Source organism: Formica exsecta, unplaced genomic scaffold (genome assembly GCF_003651465.1).
Source record: "Formica exsecta isolate Colony F162 unplaced genomic scaffold, ASM365146v1 scaffold443, whole genome shotgun sequence".
Lineage (NCBI taxonomy): Eukaryota > Metazoa > Arthropoda > Insecta > Hymenoptera > Formicidae > Formica > Formica exsecta.
In genome coordinates this window covers 2959-18491 of record NW_021851667.1, presented here as the reverse complement: position 1 = coordinate 18491, position 15533 = coordinate 2959, and the positions used below count along the sequence as shown (strand labels likewise).

Genomic DNA, 15533 nt, shown 5'->3' with positions numbered 1-15533 from the left:
ACACACACACACACACACATCTGTTATATAATAAAATAAATGAAATATAATTCTGGGCAACAATATTCTGCGCAGACGTTTAACGCTCGACGCTTGACGCTTGACGCTGTCATGTAAAGGCACCTTAATGCTGCCATGTAAAGGTACCTTAAGAGCCAATCACGTTCGATTGCTACTGAGCGGTTTTCTCTGCTGAACGCGCCCAATGACGTCATTGCATCGTCTCTGCCAATAAAAGGCTTGAATTCATAGTAAAATATATTGATTAATTGAACCGGGTTTGGATTAACTCGTTCATTCGAAAACGCTATTAGTTCAGTTTTATTTTTCTTCTTCCAATGTTTTATCTTTCTCCCGTCTGCTTGGCAGACGCGGCTTTAAGGCAAAGATGACACCATAGACATAGTATATCTAGACCGAGCGTTTGCCTTTATTTAAGGAGTGGGGGCCGATGCCCACGCAGAAAAGGACATACTCTGTTTCATGCCCCTTCCTAGCATCTCATTGGTAATTTTCTATATGGAGGGGGACAAACTCACCAATGAGATGCTAGGAAAAGAGACAAACAGACCTCCCATATAGTATCTCTCTTTCTACAGCGAGCGCGCGTTTGTTTATCTCGCAATGCTCAGTTCAGTCTATATATCTATGGTATAGATACATTGGGTGCGTTCCAGGAGCACGCTTTTAACGCTATGAGCATGCTTTGTCCTTGTTCAACTTTCCATAAATAACAAAGATAGAACACGCTTTCAGCGCGTAAGCGTGCTTTTGGAACGCAGCCACTATGGGTCTGTTCTTTATAGCTGAACTGGCTGCACTAGTTCAGTTCCCATTGGAAGGAGAAAAAGATAAACTCTGAACTAGTGCAGCCAGTTCAGCTATAAAGAACAGACCCCTTACACAGTCGATTATTCCGTCGAATATTCGACTGTGATTGGTCGATTTGCTTGCGACTGGCGACATGCGATCAATGTAGAACGGGCTTTATGTTCAATCTTCAATTTTCAATGCGTAGTCTGATACGGGCTTAATGCTAATTAGATTAAATTGTTATATGCTTATATAAATTGCAACAACAAAAATTTTCTTATAAACATCGAGTCCAATAGAATTTTATGCATTTTGTAATTATAGAATTTAATATATGAATTATTTATACATACAACAACGATGGAGAAAGAAAGGTATGTAGAATTTTTTAATGAGATTTTAGAGAAGGTAAAACTTGTTTTGTACTTCCGATTTTGTTAAAATAAGTAAAATCTGTGCTTTTCTTGTGCGAAACAATGTATTTAATGTAAAAAAAACTATTAAATTTTATCATATTAAAAGTTATTACCGTTTAAACTGTTATCTTCTAGGGTTAGGATTTCTATAAATGACATTACGAATGTGAATAGGAATTTTTTTTATTTCAGTTCTGTATAATATAAATATATTCAATTCTTTTTTAAGGATACGGGTTACACTTTATATATTTTCTAAAATATACCGAATCTTAACTCTTGTGTAAGTCACATTTTTTTTTTTGCTCTGTTCCTGGTCACATAGGTCACAATGTCTTGTTGCAATTTTAGCTGTCTTAAAGTGCTTGAAAAAAATCTACAAATATTTATATATATTCCTTGAGACATCTGTAGAAAATGAAATGTTTTTCTATTTACAATGTCAAATGATATTGTCAAAATTGGTTTACATATCAAAAAATTTCGAATATGTATAGATTTTCACTGAATCTTTTAAACACAAAGTCAATTTTTCCAACAAAAATATACAAATGTTGCAAATTTTAACAATGTTATGCATGTTTTGATAGTGAATGTTATTAAAATATTGTATATTGCAATATACTATTGCAGCAAGTTGAGTATCGATTACAATGTCTTCAGGTTTACAATGCTTCTTTTGGAACCAGGGGAAATATTTTTTGAAGATTATAGTGTTCAGATGAGAAGACTAGATGCTAGATTTTCTGAAAATAAAAACTGGATGGAAGGGAGATTGAAGCTATGCTCTAAATCTTTGGTATTTGTAAATAAAGATATTAACCAACCATTAATCAAGATTCAACTCAAAGAGACTACATTTGTGGAGCAATGTACATCGAGCAATAATATAGCAGGGTAGAGCAAGTGCATATTGAATACAGCCAGAAACACAGAAGGCAAAGAAAAAATACATAGAGTAGGAAATACATAAGCTGAAAAGTAGTTTTTTTCTATCTATGTTAGCTTTTATCTGTCTCTTTGCATTATTATGTACTTTGGCATTATTATTACTATTGTTTATTTGTGTATATATTGTTCATTTGTGTATATTTGAATTTACTGTAGTAATATGCTGTCAGTGGAATGTAAACAACATGTGGAAATGCTGGAGAAAAATATATTAGCACCATACAGATTTATACATCAAAATACTATGTTTAATTTCTGTTTCAATTATGCAAAAATAGAAGATTGTCTTCCACAAATCTTGCAGTTGCATAGAGCAGCAAGTTTAGCAACCGCGGAACAAAATGCTATGGTAATGTCCATTCATTCATGTTTAAGGGTTTTCAAAGAAATATGGATATAATATTAAGGCTTTCTCACGATAATGCTTTTAATTTTGAAGATTATGGCTATTGTACACTCCAGACAATCACGCGTATCCTTTGACACATCGTGGCTGGAAGATTTGTACGAGCAAGTAGTTTTAGAGACACAAACGAACAAAATATCACCACTTGTGGTAAATCCAGGCAGAGTATTACTGACTACCTCGAGAATTTATTTTCAACCTTACAATAATATGGATCAGGTAATTATCGCCTGTTATTACACTATAAATGGTTTTTTATCAGTCTTTTTTTTTTGTATAACCTTAAAAGAAAAAATGACATTGTATTAATTGCAACACTGATTATTTTTCAGCATCCTGTCCTTAAGATTCAACTGAAAGATATAAGAAATATTATAAAAAGAAGATTTCTATTGCGACAAGTGGTAAATATTTTGTAATTCAAAATACTGTACCATCATATTATATATATATAGTGCATAAATGATGCATTAAGTATATAATATTATACATAAATGTGTGTATGCGTGTGACTATACCATCATATTATATATATATATATATATATATATATATATAATACTTTAATAAAATTTTTACAAAGAGAAGCAGTATTAATGTAATTCTGCTTTTAGGGTCTTGAAATTAAATGGACGCGACAAGCTGATAATAAATTTGAACATTTATTTTTGTCATTTCAAAATCAGGATGGTAGAGATAAGCTATATGAAAATTTACTTAAACAATCAATGGTTTCTCTAGAAACTGTACCCCAAAATCAAATGAAAATGAGATGGCAAAATGGATATATATCGAATTATGATTACATTTTATATGTAAACAGGTGATTATAAGAACTCTCAAATTGATTATTAATAGTATGACAAAGAGAAAAGATAAATTATTTAAAGAATATATTTATAATTCATATTACATTGTTTCAGTTTGGCTGATAGAACATTTCACGATTTGACACAATATCCAGTATTTCCATGGATTATACAAGACTATACTTCTACTGTGTTAGATTTAAATGACACTCGAATTTACAGAGATCTTTCAAAACCTATTGGCGCATTAAATCCTTCTCGTTTAGAGAGACTAAAAGTATATGCGTTATATATTAAATATTTTTCTGCATACGAGATATTTATGTATGATGAGATATAATGTAGTTTACATATATATATACAAATATTTTCGTAATATACAGAATATTCCAAATTTTCTCTATCAATTCTTAAGCATTCCTCAAGTTAAAGTAAACTTTATGTGTAGATATAAATATAAATATTTTTTGTTATTATTTTGTGTTTCAATTTTCATCATCGTTTGAAATTTTATCGAAGTACAAAACCAATCATTTTTAATCTTCTATTTTTGCATTATTGCAGGAACGATATTTGGAAATGTCTGATCCGAAATTCTTATATGGTTCTCATTACAGTGCACCAGGTTTTGTATTATTTTACTTAGTACGGAAATATCCTCAATATATGCTCTGTCTACAAAATGGAAGATTTGATCATCCAGATAGAATGTTTAACAGGTATATGTCAAACTTTTTTCAACCATTTGATATTAATTTGTTGATAATATTTTACAATATTGATTATATACCATAACAATGCAATGTGTGAAGTGAAAGGAATTTATGACTATAGAAAATTGTAATTTATATTTAAAAAATACACGTTTTTATTTCGTAAGAAAAGGCAAAATATATAAGAACATATAAGAAACTTTTTAAGAAATATAAAAGTCACATAATTACTCTGTCAAATGTGCAGAAACGATTTTATGTTTCACTTTTACCAACAAAAACACCTAACAGTATAGCCGACGTGTGGAAAAATGTTTTGGTGAACATGTCTGACTTTAAAGAACTGATACCGGAGTTTTATGATACGAGCAATGCCGGTGATTTTTTAGCGAATAGTTATGGTATCGACTTTGGCTATCGACACGACGGTACAAAGATAGGTGATGTACAACTTCCTCCTTGGGCAAAAGGTAATGATAAATGTTTATTTATATTTCTATATCGTTTGTTTTAATAAATAATATCATACATTATTGTTCATATTTCTTAAGTTATATAAAACTTTTAAGCCTATTAGCAAATACTTTTATTTTAATCACTATTTGTCTCTCAAGAACCATTTCTCGAGATAATAAAATAACAAGAATAATACAGTAAAAATATTTGTCCTACATTATTTATAAGTGATCAATTATATAATGAGAGAGATATATATGTATAATTTAATATCAAATAGAAATTAACAGTCAATTGATATACTTTAGGACCAACTGATTTTGTACAACAATTAAGAAATGGCTTAGAAAGCGATTATGTTTCTCAAAATCTTCATCATTGGATTGATTTAATTTTCGGATATAAACAAAGAGGAATTGAAGCTGAAAAGGCCGACAATGGTAAAAATTCGATATTTTATATATATCTTAGAGAGAAAGAGAGGAGGAGAGGGGGAGGTGGGGGGAGAGAGAGAGAATATATATACATGTATACATATACAGAATATATATTAATTGGAATAAATCAAATTAAACTATAACTAAAACATACATATAACATTAAAACATACAAACAAAAATATCGTTGCTTTCAAGATATCCACTATATAGTGGATATATATATATATATATATATTTGCTTTAATTGCAGTATTCTTCCATTTATGCTATGAAGGGGCAGTAGATTTAGACACTATACGAGATATAAATGACAGACATGGGCTCGAAGTGCAAATTATGGAGTTTGGTCAGATACCAAAACAAGTTTTTACTTTACCTCATCCTAAACGTTTAGCATCAGCTCCAAATTTATTATATAGCGAAACATTATTGACTTTGCCAGAAACAATGACTTCAGGTATTGTGTCTTATATATTTTCTCTTTATCACACACACATACATAAGTGTATATACATATATATATATACATGATTTATATAATATGATTATATATGATTTATATAAAATATGATTTACATTAAATACTACTTTTAATTTTTTCAGGAAATCCATGTATAAAAGAAAAATTAATTAATTTCGCGGAATTGGTAGCGTTTCAAGCACACAAAGATTGTGTTACTAGTATCATACGAAAAAATACAACGAGCAATGAAATCATATCAGTAGGACAGGATGGAATGCTTAAATTGTATAATACAAACGAGAGAAAACTGACGCATAGCATTTCCTTGTCTTTATTGTCATTATCATCTTGTATCTCGTATTATACATTGTCGCAACGTAATATTCTCGTAGCAGGATCGTGGGACAATACCTTGTAAATATGATAATAATTAGATTTTGTGCACAATTATAATAGAGATATAAATATATTTTTATATAGATTGTGTATTTGAATTTTCATTGCTATAAACATGTATAATACGTTTGTAAATTTTGTGATACACGAATTTAGAAACACGCATATTTTTCGTACATATAAAAAATGATTCCATATACCTTCGCAAACCTTAATATAGTTTTTTTTTTCAGGATATTTTACGATATCGAGTTTGGCAGGATAATCGATGTCCTTCAAGGACACGAAGATGCAGTCTCATGTTTAGCTTGGAGCCCTAAGCATCAAGTAATTATATCTGGGTCGTGGGATTGTACTGTAAAAGTTTGGCATGAGTATACTTCTGGATCAAAAATTAAACCTGCGGAATGTTTTATCGCGCAATTAGATCATGATTCCAAAGTAACTTGTATTAATATATCGAGGTAAATTGTCGCAATGTAATATGTCGTAGTGTAATAAAAAGAGGCTAATATATTCTTATATTCTCTTCTCTTTACACTTTTCTAACAATTTGAACTAATTTCTACTAATTATACTATATATATGTTTATATTTATTATTTTTCTGTCGAGTTTACTTGCATCTTGTTACATGTTTATAAATTGAATAAATCGTTTTATACTAATTGCAGAGATGATACTATGTTGGTATCTGGTACAGAAGATGGCGAATTGTGTTTGTGGAACATGGATAGTTACAATTTACAAGCTACTATTAAAGGTAAATATATTTCTTGGTCTTTCTATATGTTTTTATACATTTCTTATTCTTTATCTTGTTTGGCACAGCATGTAATTTGTTAAGTAGTTATAATTTATAATATAGGAATCGCAATAATGAGAAACTTACAAAATATTATATAAGTTAATTATGCAAATGCACACTTTGTCCATTTAATCACTCATAGCCATAAATCTTATCTATATTTATAATTCATTTTTATAAAAGATGCAATTAAAAAAAAAAGTCTATCGATGATACGAGGACGAATATTTAATTGTGTGAATAAATAAATAGCATAACGTGCGAATGTCACTTTTAATTTTTATTGTTAGAGATTTCTTTTTGATAATGAAAGAAAATATAATGATGTTATTTATTATTCTAATATTTATTGTTAAAAGGCCACGTATGCAGGATAAATGCGGTAATGTTCGATAAACAGTGTAGCAGCGTGATATCATGTGCGGAAGACAAAGTATTAAGTATAATCGACGTTCGAACAAATACACAGATATATTCCGTCAGTTTAGAGAGCGAACCATTGACGTTAACTTGGATGAAAACATTTCTCTTGATAGGCGATAATGATGGAAATCTTAATATATGGAATCATCAAGGGGCTGTATTCGTTTCGCGAATACAATGTCACGATGGTAAATATTGTAGATAAAATAAAATATTTACTCAATAAATTGCTATTTATAGCAAGAAAATTTTAATACGCTTTTAATTATGTTTTTTTATCTGTGATAAAATATGTAGAATAAATTGTCTTAATATATATGTATATTATGGTACACATCTTTTTCAGGGCCGCTTTGCGCCCTAGCTGTGATTGCAGATAGTAACTTGATGATAACGGGCGGGAAGGACAGGAAAGTTATCGTATGGGAATGCCATGAGCAATGACAGTATTATACTAATATAGATAATTATTACTAATGTATAAAGGAAATTTGATGTAAAAAGAGGGACTATAATATAATATGTTTATTACTTATTTGTTATACATTAAGAATTAAGATATACAATATTTTTTTATAAACATAAAGGTGTTCGACCGGCCAATTTCTATTAACGAAGCAGCGGATTTGTTATTTTTTAACTTTATAGAAATTGTTTTATAAATCTTTCCGATATGGTTCATCGAAAGCGAGCAAAGGAAAATAAGAGCGAATGTGATTTTCGGCCTCAAAGTTTGAACGCTGCCAGATGTCTCGTCTGGATAATATATATCAGATAAAATTTGAGGAATTTATTTGCTCCTGAAATGGAGGGGATAATTCTTTTTATCATAATAAAGCAAATAAAGTAAAAAAATCTTTCTGTTAATGAGAAAATATCGTACATAAAAATATTGTATAGTACATATAAAGAGAATAACATATATATATATGTATAGTACTACTTCTTAGCATATATCACAAACTTCTGATTTACTGAAGTGTGTATAATTTATATTCGAAAAAAATAATTTTATATAAGAAAGGATTTTTTTTTTTAAAGAACATACATTTTATATCTTCCGGGATTCTTTTTTTTCTTTTTGAATATAAAAAAAGTATAGTTGAATATATTAAATCTTTAATGTATATTTTTTTAGTAAAAGGATTTTTACACTAACATTAAAATTCTAATGTTATTTATATAATATGTTGTATACATACATGCAGCGCGTGTGGGCGTGTGTGTGTGCGTGTGTGTATGTGCACACGCGCGTGCATAGTGCTTGATATGTGAGATATTACATTTCAATTTTCTTTCATGAAATAATATTTTTCAATGTATCAGTTTTCCTATCTTAACAAAAAGATAAATAATTTTGTAATGCAATAAACTACTACATTATTATTGTGTTTGATATACATAGAATGATTAATTGGTGAGTGTTGCAAAAAAGGCATTCAAGTTGCAAATTATTAGAATTGTACTATTATATATACAGGGTGTATCTGAAATGATGCATTAAACTTTAGGAGCATATTCTAGAGGTCAAAATAAGATTTTTTTTCCTATGAAGATACACCCTGTATATATATATATATATATATAACACACATACACACACATACATATACATATAATTTATTTTAGAAAAGAAAGAAAACTAAAAAAGCAACAGTCATATTTATACATGTAACACGACATATGTTCGCATAATTGTTGTATAAAAAAAGGAAAATAGATTTAAACATAGTGTACACAGTATAACACATACAAATGAAAATTTTAATTGGAATTAAATTAACCATCCTGAATATCAATATCAATACTATTTACAACATTAACAATAGTAGATTTCTATATAGATCACGTTTAATATATTGATTTTATAAGAATCTCTTAAAATGACTAGTATATGTACCAGAAATATGACAATAAATGCTATGTAAAAATACTGAAAGTAAAATGATTCAACAGTATATTCACGACGGATAACTAAATGACTAGTATTGTACAAAACCATTGCGGTAAATCCGAAATCTTAAACTTTTGTCTCTATACGCAGTATTTTAACATACTTGGATTATTAATATTAATCGATACTCTTAATAAGAACTTGTTACACAGAATCGATTTTACGATGTACAGGATGTTTTAGAATTCATTCAGGAATCATAGGACAAATTTCAGGGCATGGTAAATTTCACCAAAAGAATCAATTTTTTCCAGAAACTTATGTCCTCCGACGCGTTCTTAAGGAGGTACGCATCCCTGTTCGGACCACCTGTGAGGTAGATCGCGCGATAGCATTACGTCTGACAATACTAATCCACTTCTTTTTAAAAGAATTAAAAAAAAGTAAAAATTAAAGGATATAGATTAACATTGTCGATGTCACACGCAATGCTGTCGCGCGACCCGTTGTCTATTTCACAGGCGGTTTAAACAGGGACATCATGTAGCTCCTTAAAGACGCGTCGAAGGATACGAGTTTTTTAATAAAAATTGATTCTTTTAGCGAGACCTATCATCATCCTGAAATTTGTTTCACGAGTCCTGAAACACCTTGTATAAAAATTTCGAGATGGAATCAGACTAACTCTACTTGTAAGTAACACCGAGAAAATGAGCTTTGTAATAAATTCTATAAAGGTGTCTTTTGCATAATAATTTAACTAAGAGATAGATTTTTGGAAGTTTGTACTTTAGGAAGCTCTTGAACTTTTTCAATTACTTTCTTTTTCATATATCCGTTTCTCTCTACAAAATTACATTAAGTATAATATTATATCAACGGAAGAGGTTGAAAGATATTCTAATTTGTTTGTGTACTTTATATAAGTATATGTAATACTTATTTTATACTCGCATTAAAGTACCTAATTAATACATTACTTTCACGCTTAAGGAATTATAACTGACAACAAATTACGACTGACAATGAGATTACAACTGAGATAGTAAACGTTGTATGCACAATGACGTTTACATTAAGCTCTTCCAAATCTTAGTTTGATGAGAAAAATCGAATATTTCGATTTTTCAATATTTGATGATACATCAAAAACGTTTCAATTGCTCGTAAGTAATGAAAAATATAATATTCCATGGTCCCATTCTAAACCACGTCGGGATGAAACCTTTGTACAGTGCTAAAACTCCTTCATATTTAATCGTCTATGAAACAAAAAAATATTCCTCTTATAAAAGGATATGTTAGAAGAAACAAATATGCATACATTTTGAAAAAATATATAAGCATTATAAAAATATGAAAAACAGAATAAAAAGTTTTAAATGTGCTGTAAAATTGTTGACAGAAAAGTACTTTATAAAGAAAATTTATAACAAAATTACCATTTAAAAAACAAATTATATTAGGTATCTCTCAAAAAACTGACTCTTAAATAATATCATTTAAAAGACAATTAAATAGATCTCAAAACTGACTCTTTATTCTAGCTTTCGTGATTGACGCAAATGTATATACGTATATTTGTAAAATATAAAACAAAAATCTTGGATAATTAAAATTTTATACCTGAACCAAGCAATCTATACTGCCATTGTAAATATGTGACGAAAGCTTATTGTTAGCGACGTGCACTCCTCTTTGATTCATCAATCGTGTCTAAAGAAAAGAGAAAATATGTGTGTATGTATGTATATATATATATATATATATATATTATATATACACATACATACATACATACAGATATATGTATATGTATATATGAAATAATCTACTTACGCGAATAACATCTATAGGCGTTGAAGCTACAGCACTTCCCATACTAGCTGCAAAACTCGATCTAAAACATATAATGGTGTGTTCATACAATTATATACAGATTACACAATGTATATAATACCTAAATACACATGTTACATCGCAAATTATATTTTACAAAAAATATTTTTTTTTAATCCGTGTGGCCCTTTGATTCGTAAAATTTCAATATTTGATCCGTTTTAAGATCTTTTTATATCGTAATACTATGGATTTTAGATTATGGAGCAAAATTAACCCTTATCCAGGCATTATAGAAAGAATATAAAATATTATGTCTGTGCGCGATGATAGTCAATATTTCGATAAAATACATTTCCAAATACGAATAGAAATAAAAGCATCGACAAAAGAGAATTTTGTCTATAGCAGAAAAATTGGGAAGTTATGTGACGATTCGTTAGTAACTTAGACATTTCAAAGCTCTAAAATACATAAACGCTGACCAATAAGTCTCATCAATGAGTCTTAACAAAGTAGATTAACATGTATAATCATCTGCATGGAAGATTGTCTTAACAATTCTTGTATTAAACACAGAGTGCCGAACACAGCTTCCGCGCGCGTGTCAAGCTTCTCTAGTCATCTCAAAATCCTTCTATCGCATGTGCCCATACGCATGACAATGTCAAAGGACCTGGAAATAAAATTTGAATTTTAGGAGAGTTTTACTCCTTTCTTGCAATAACGCGCAATATATGGAATATATATTGAAAATCACCATTCTTCGAATTACAAATATCGAAAAATAAATTAAACGCAATTATTTCAAAATAAAAATATTAATTCTTGAATCAGAAAAAATTTGATATAATATATTAGATATAGATTAATAAATATAATTAATCAACTTAAAAGTTTCAAGATATATCACGTTTGAAATATATCGAAGACGAGTAATAAACTCTCATTATTTAGGCAAATCCAAGAGTACTTTAATCATCTAGTTGATATTAGATATTAATACAGATTAGGAGATTACACAAAAAGATCAAAATTTTTTTTTCTCAAAAAATACGATAAATTTAAAAATATATGTGTTATGTAGATGAAAACGTGTATGACACGTAAAAAAAAATATACGAATTATTGATGTTATTTTAAACGATATGGTTAAAAAAAGAAGAAGAAAGAGCGAGGAAAGGGAGAGGAGAAAAAATTCGCATTTGGAGTTCAATTGTTAAAATGTTAGAACTTTAAGAGAATTATATATATAAAATGAGGGTGTGTGCGAGAAAGCTATACTCAGTACAAAATATATGATTCATAATATGTACTTTTTTGGAGTGTGTTAAAAAAAAACAACAAAATAAATAAATTAAGAATTATCAAAAAGAATTTACATACAAATGTACTCTCGAGATCTTTTTTTTCTGCCTTCTTAATATTCATTTAATCAATCATTTATATAATAACAGCATTAAATCTTTTTAGGCATCAACTTAACAACACATTACATCACAAACAAATAAGTTGAAAAAACTGTAACGTGATACATACATCCCGATTTTAATTTCTATTATTAAATAGTTATTTGTGCGATTAATCAAGTTTTTTTACAGATACATATGTATTAGTATAATATAATTCACGATTGTTTTAATAATGTTCCCCACACCACACACACACACACGCACGCACGCACACACACACACACACACATATAAATATATACATATATAATAAAAGATAGTAAAACAAGTTGCAAATATTCAGACATATGAATAAATTTCTCGCTATAAATTGTGTCAGTTTTGTTAGAAGAAATAGACATTAGTTGTCCGGATAAGGGTTAATCGACACTGCTAATTAATTATGTAATAAATAATATTTACGTCAATAAAAATATATAATTATATTTATAAAGATAAAAACCTTTGTTTCTGTAAGTATATAATAATCTTTTTTGTTAAAATGCGTATAATTTAGCATAATTATCATAAATTTAAAAATAGTCGATATCGCAATAGTTAATGAATGTATTTCAAATACTTTGCGTAGAAATAATATCTACATTATCGACAAGAAAAACTTACACGAAATGATTACTAATGCTGTTTCCCAATATACTCATACATTTATTCTTGGTATAATCATATATAGGCAACTCTACAGCCGCGATAACGGCCGCTCGTTGAGCGGTAGGCCCAACACCCTATAAAAAAAAAAAAAAAAAAGGAAAAAGAACTTTATTTATCTTAAGATAAAAGATAAGTATTATAAAGGAAGACCTTTAAGAACTAAATCATAAATAAGATAGAGAAAGGACAATTAGAGCCAGCACAGTAAAACATGGAAGTCTATTTCTTATTATTGTCCGAGAATATTCGTTCATTATCCATTTATGTTTATGGACATCTAAAACACAAAATACTGGCTGAAACTTTATCAACTTCTCTATTTTATTTACGATTTATTTATCTATATTTGTTTATACACACACATATACACACGAACGCCTATATAAAGATGCAGTTATCGATAAAATCGATTGTCAGTAGAAAAAAGTAGTATACGCAAATAATAACGCTTTTAAGTTAAATATTTTATACTTTCAAACTTTGCGCAATAAATATGTCTCGAATTATAATTTTCTATTTAATATCGAAACAATCAATATTGAATTCATGCGTCTGTAAACACGTCCATCTTAAAACTTGCGCGTACCAATTAAAGCAACTAGAAATTGTGCGATTTATCATTGTAAAAGTAATAAAATGTCGCAATATGTAACTAGTTTTTTTGTTCTTTTTGGTTTCTTTTTCTATACACAACTCAAAAAATTATTCGCATTATACATATATGCCGCAACATTGAAATAATTATATATCTTAATTTGATTTCAAGTATCCGTGTACTCTATGATTTTTATTTTAAAATACGCGATATTTATAATAAATATGTGTATATAGGCGACAAGATAATATATTTAAAAAAAAAATATAAATTACCCTCCAAAGCCCACGAATACCTTCATGTTTATATACATCTTGGAAGCAAGTAAACAGTGATACGTTCGTAACGTTGCCAGTGACTTGCATACGAACTTTTACCACATCAGTAGGATTGGCTATCGCACTTGAAATAGCTCCAGCTAACGCTGCGCAAACAATATTTATCGTGAATAAGTCATCTATCGCCCACGTATCAATCACAGCTTTCTTAAGAGAATAATATGTGCCAAACTTTATCGTTCCATATGTCGCTTGACGTAAGATCGCAGAACTAATCCTAGACAATAAATAGAAAAAAATAAATCGCCATTAAAAATCGCTAATATATTCAAAATTTTATAAGAACGACGTAATATATAAGTTACAAACTTTCTTTACTATTATTCCATCAGCATCTAAATTAATCATGAAAACAATTTTTTTTCAATTAAATTATTTAAAAGATTATTTAATATTTAACGATATCTAAAACAGAATACTAATAGTGGAATATTATATATTAATAACATTATTTTTTTTTACACAAAAATATTTACCCAGAATATAAACCTTTCATTCCTTCTTGTTTCGATATTTGTAACAAAGCATCCGTCATACCAGAATATCTTAAACGTGCAAGTTTTCGATCATACTTTTGACCTTGTACTTGCAAGCGTGTTTTAGTCGTGTCTAAAGGAAAAGTACCTGTAAAACATTACACATTTATTTAATCCAGACTGACGTTACGAAAAAAATATAAAAATTATTATATCTGATTTAATTATCGACTTACAAAGTTCCGCAACAATGGAAGCTAAACCTCCATATACAAAAGGTCTCCAATCTTTCCAATTTTTCTCTCCCATCACCAGTTTTAATCTATTACGCGAGACAAATATAACCAAATATATGTAATATAAATTAATAAGTTATAAAAAAAATATGAAGATAAAACATATATATGTATAAATTTTCTTTTAAAATTTTTCTTCCCTTATTTATAATAATGTTACAGAAACATGAAGTAACGATATATTAGTACATCATGTATATATGTATATTTCAGGTTAGTTCTCGCAGATTCTACATTACATAAATTATTATTCAATATCTGTACGTATGCGCGGGTGTGTGTAATAGGCACGACAGGTCATTCGAAATGATGAAATATCAGACGCTAATCAAATCTTTAATAACAAAAGCAAAGATAAATTATGCATTTTAAGTACATTATAATGTTATTAGGTTAAATAATTTACCTGTAATTGTTATTAAACGACTCGACACAATAACATGGGGTCAATTATGGAAAAATTGTATATATAGCACACGTAGAATAAATAAAAGCGTAGAACATCTACACACTCACAATCACAATAATTCGAATAAAATAATTCTCCTACTCTACATCAAACACCCGATTTATACCTGTCGATCGAGCGGTAGTGAACACGTCAGGTAATATAAAGGTTGCGTCAAAACAATAAACATAAAAAAAAAACATAGATACGATCTCAATCTCAGAGTAAAGCTCGTATCAGGGTGCAAACATATGCAGCGGAATAGCGTAAAGCCCGTATCAGACTACGCATTGAAAATTGAAGATTCAAGATTTAAGATTGAAATTTGAGCAATCAGGACAAAGAAATTTTAATCCCTTTTGTTCTGATTATTCAAATTCCAATCTTTAATCTTCACTCTTCAATTTTCAATGCGTGGTCTGATACGGGCTTTA

The 15533-nt window shown here is 28.9% G+C and overlaps 2 protein-coding genes across 8 annotated transcripts; one reads left to right on the top strand and one right to left on the bottom strand.

The window, feature by feature from the left end:
• The first annotated feature begins 1013 nt into the window (after positions 1 to 1013).
• Positions 1014 to 8495, top strand: LOC115240626 (protein FAN-like). Of its 5 annotated transcripts, none has more exons than XM_029815884.1 (16): positions 1014 to 1187; positions 1893 to 2126; positions 2337 to 2529; positions 2620 to 2805; positions 2919 to 2990; positions 3201 to 3409; positions 3510 to 3672; positions 3960 to 4114; positions 4400 to 4578; positions 4873 to 5004; positions 5279 to 5461; positions 5608 to 5881; positions 6097 to 6327; positions 6537 to 6625; positions 7030 to 7281; positions 7440 to 8495. In XM_029815884.1, exons 1-16 carry the CDS (start codon positions 1174 to 1176, stop codon positions 7535 to 7537), a joined length of 2664 nt encoding a protein of 887 aa, XP_029671744.1. In that variant the 5' UTR covers positions 1014 to 1173; the 3' UTR covers positions 7538 to 8495. The 5 variants fall into 5 exon arrangements, with proteins under 5 accessions (XP_029671744.1, XP_029671743.1, XP_029671745.1 ...); XM_029815883.1 differs by having other exon boundaries at positions 5255 to 5461; XM_029815886.1 differs by having other exon boundaries at positions 1015 to 1187; positions 1893 to 2187; positions 5255 to 5461.
• Positions 8496 to 8933: 438 nt separating this feature from the next.
• Positions 8934 to 15327, bottom strand: LOC115240627 (mitochondrial uncoupling protein Bmcp). 3 transcript variants are annotated; one of them, XM_029815890.1, is made up of 8 exons: positions 15227 to 15327; positions 14592 to 14677; positions 14356 to 14503; positions 13817 to 14096; positions 12902 to 13020; positions 10827 to 10887; positions 10614 to 10703; positions 8934 to 10249 (listed from the first exon to the last, which is right to left on the bottom strand). In XM_029815890.1, the coding sequence occupies exons 2-8, from the start codon at positions 14662 to 14664 to the stop codon at positions 10133 to 10135; spliced, it is 888 nt and encodes a 295-aa protein (XP_029671750.1). In that variant the 5' UTR covers positions 14665 to 14677; positions 15227 to 15327; the 3' UTR covers positions 8934 to 10132. The 3 variants fall into 3 exon arrangements, with proteins under 3 accessions (XP_029671750.1, XP_029671748.1, XP_029671749.1); XM_029815888.1 differs by having other exon boundaries at positions 15058 to 15306; XM_029815889.1 differs by having other exon boundaries at positions 15168 to 15291.
• Positions 15328 to 15533: the final 206 nt, after the last annotated feature.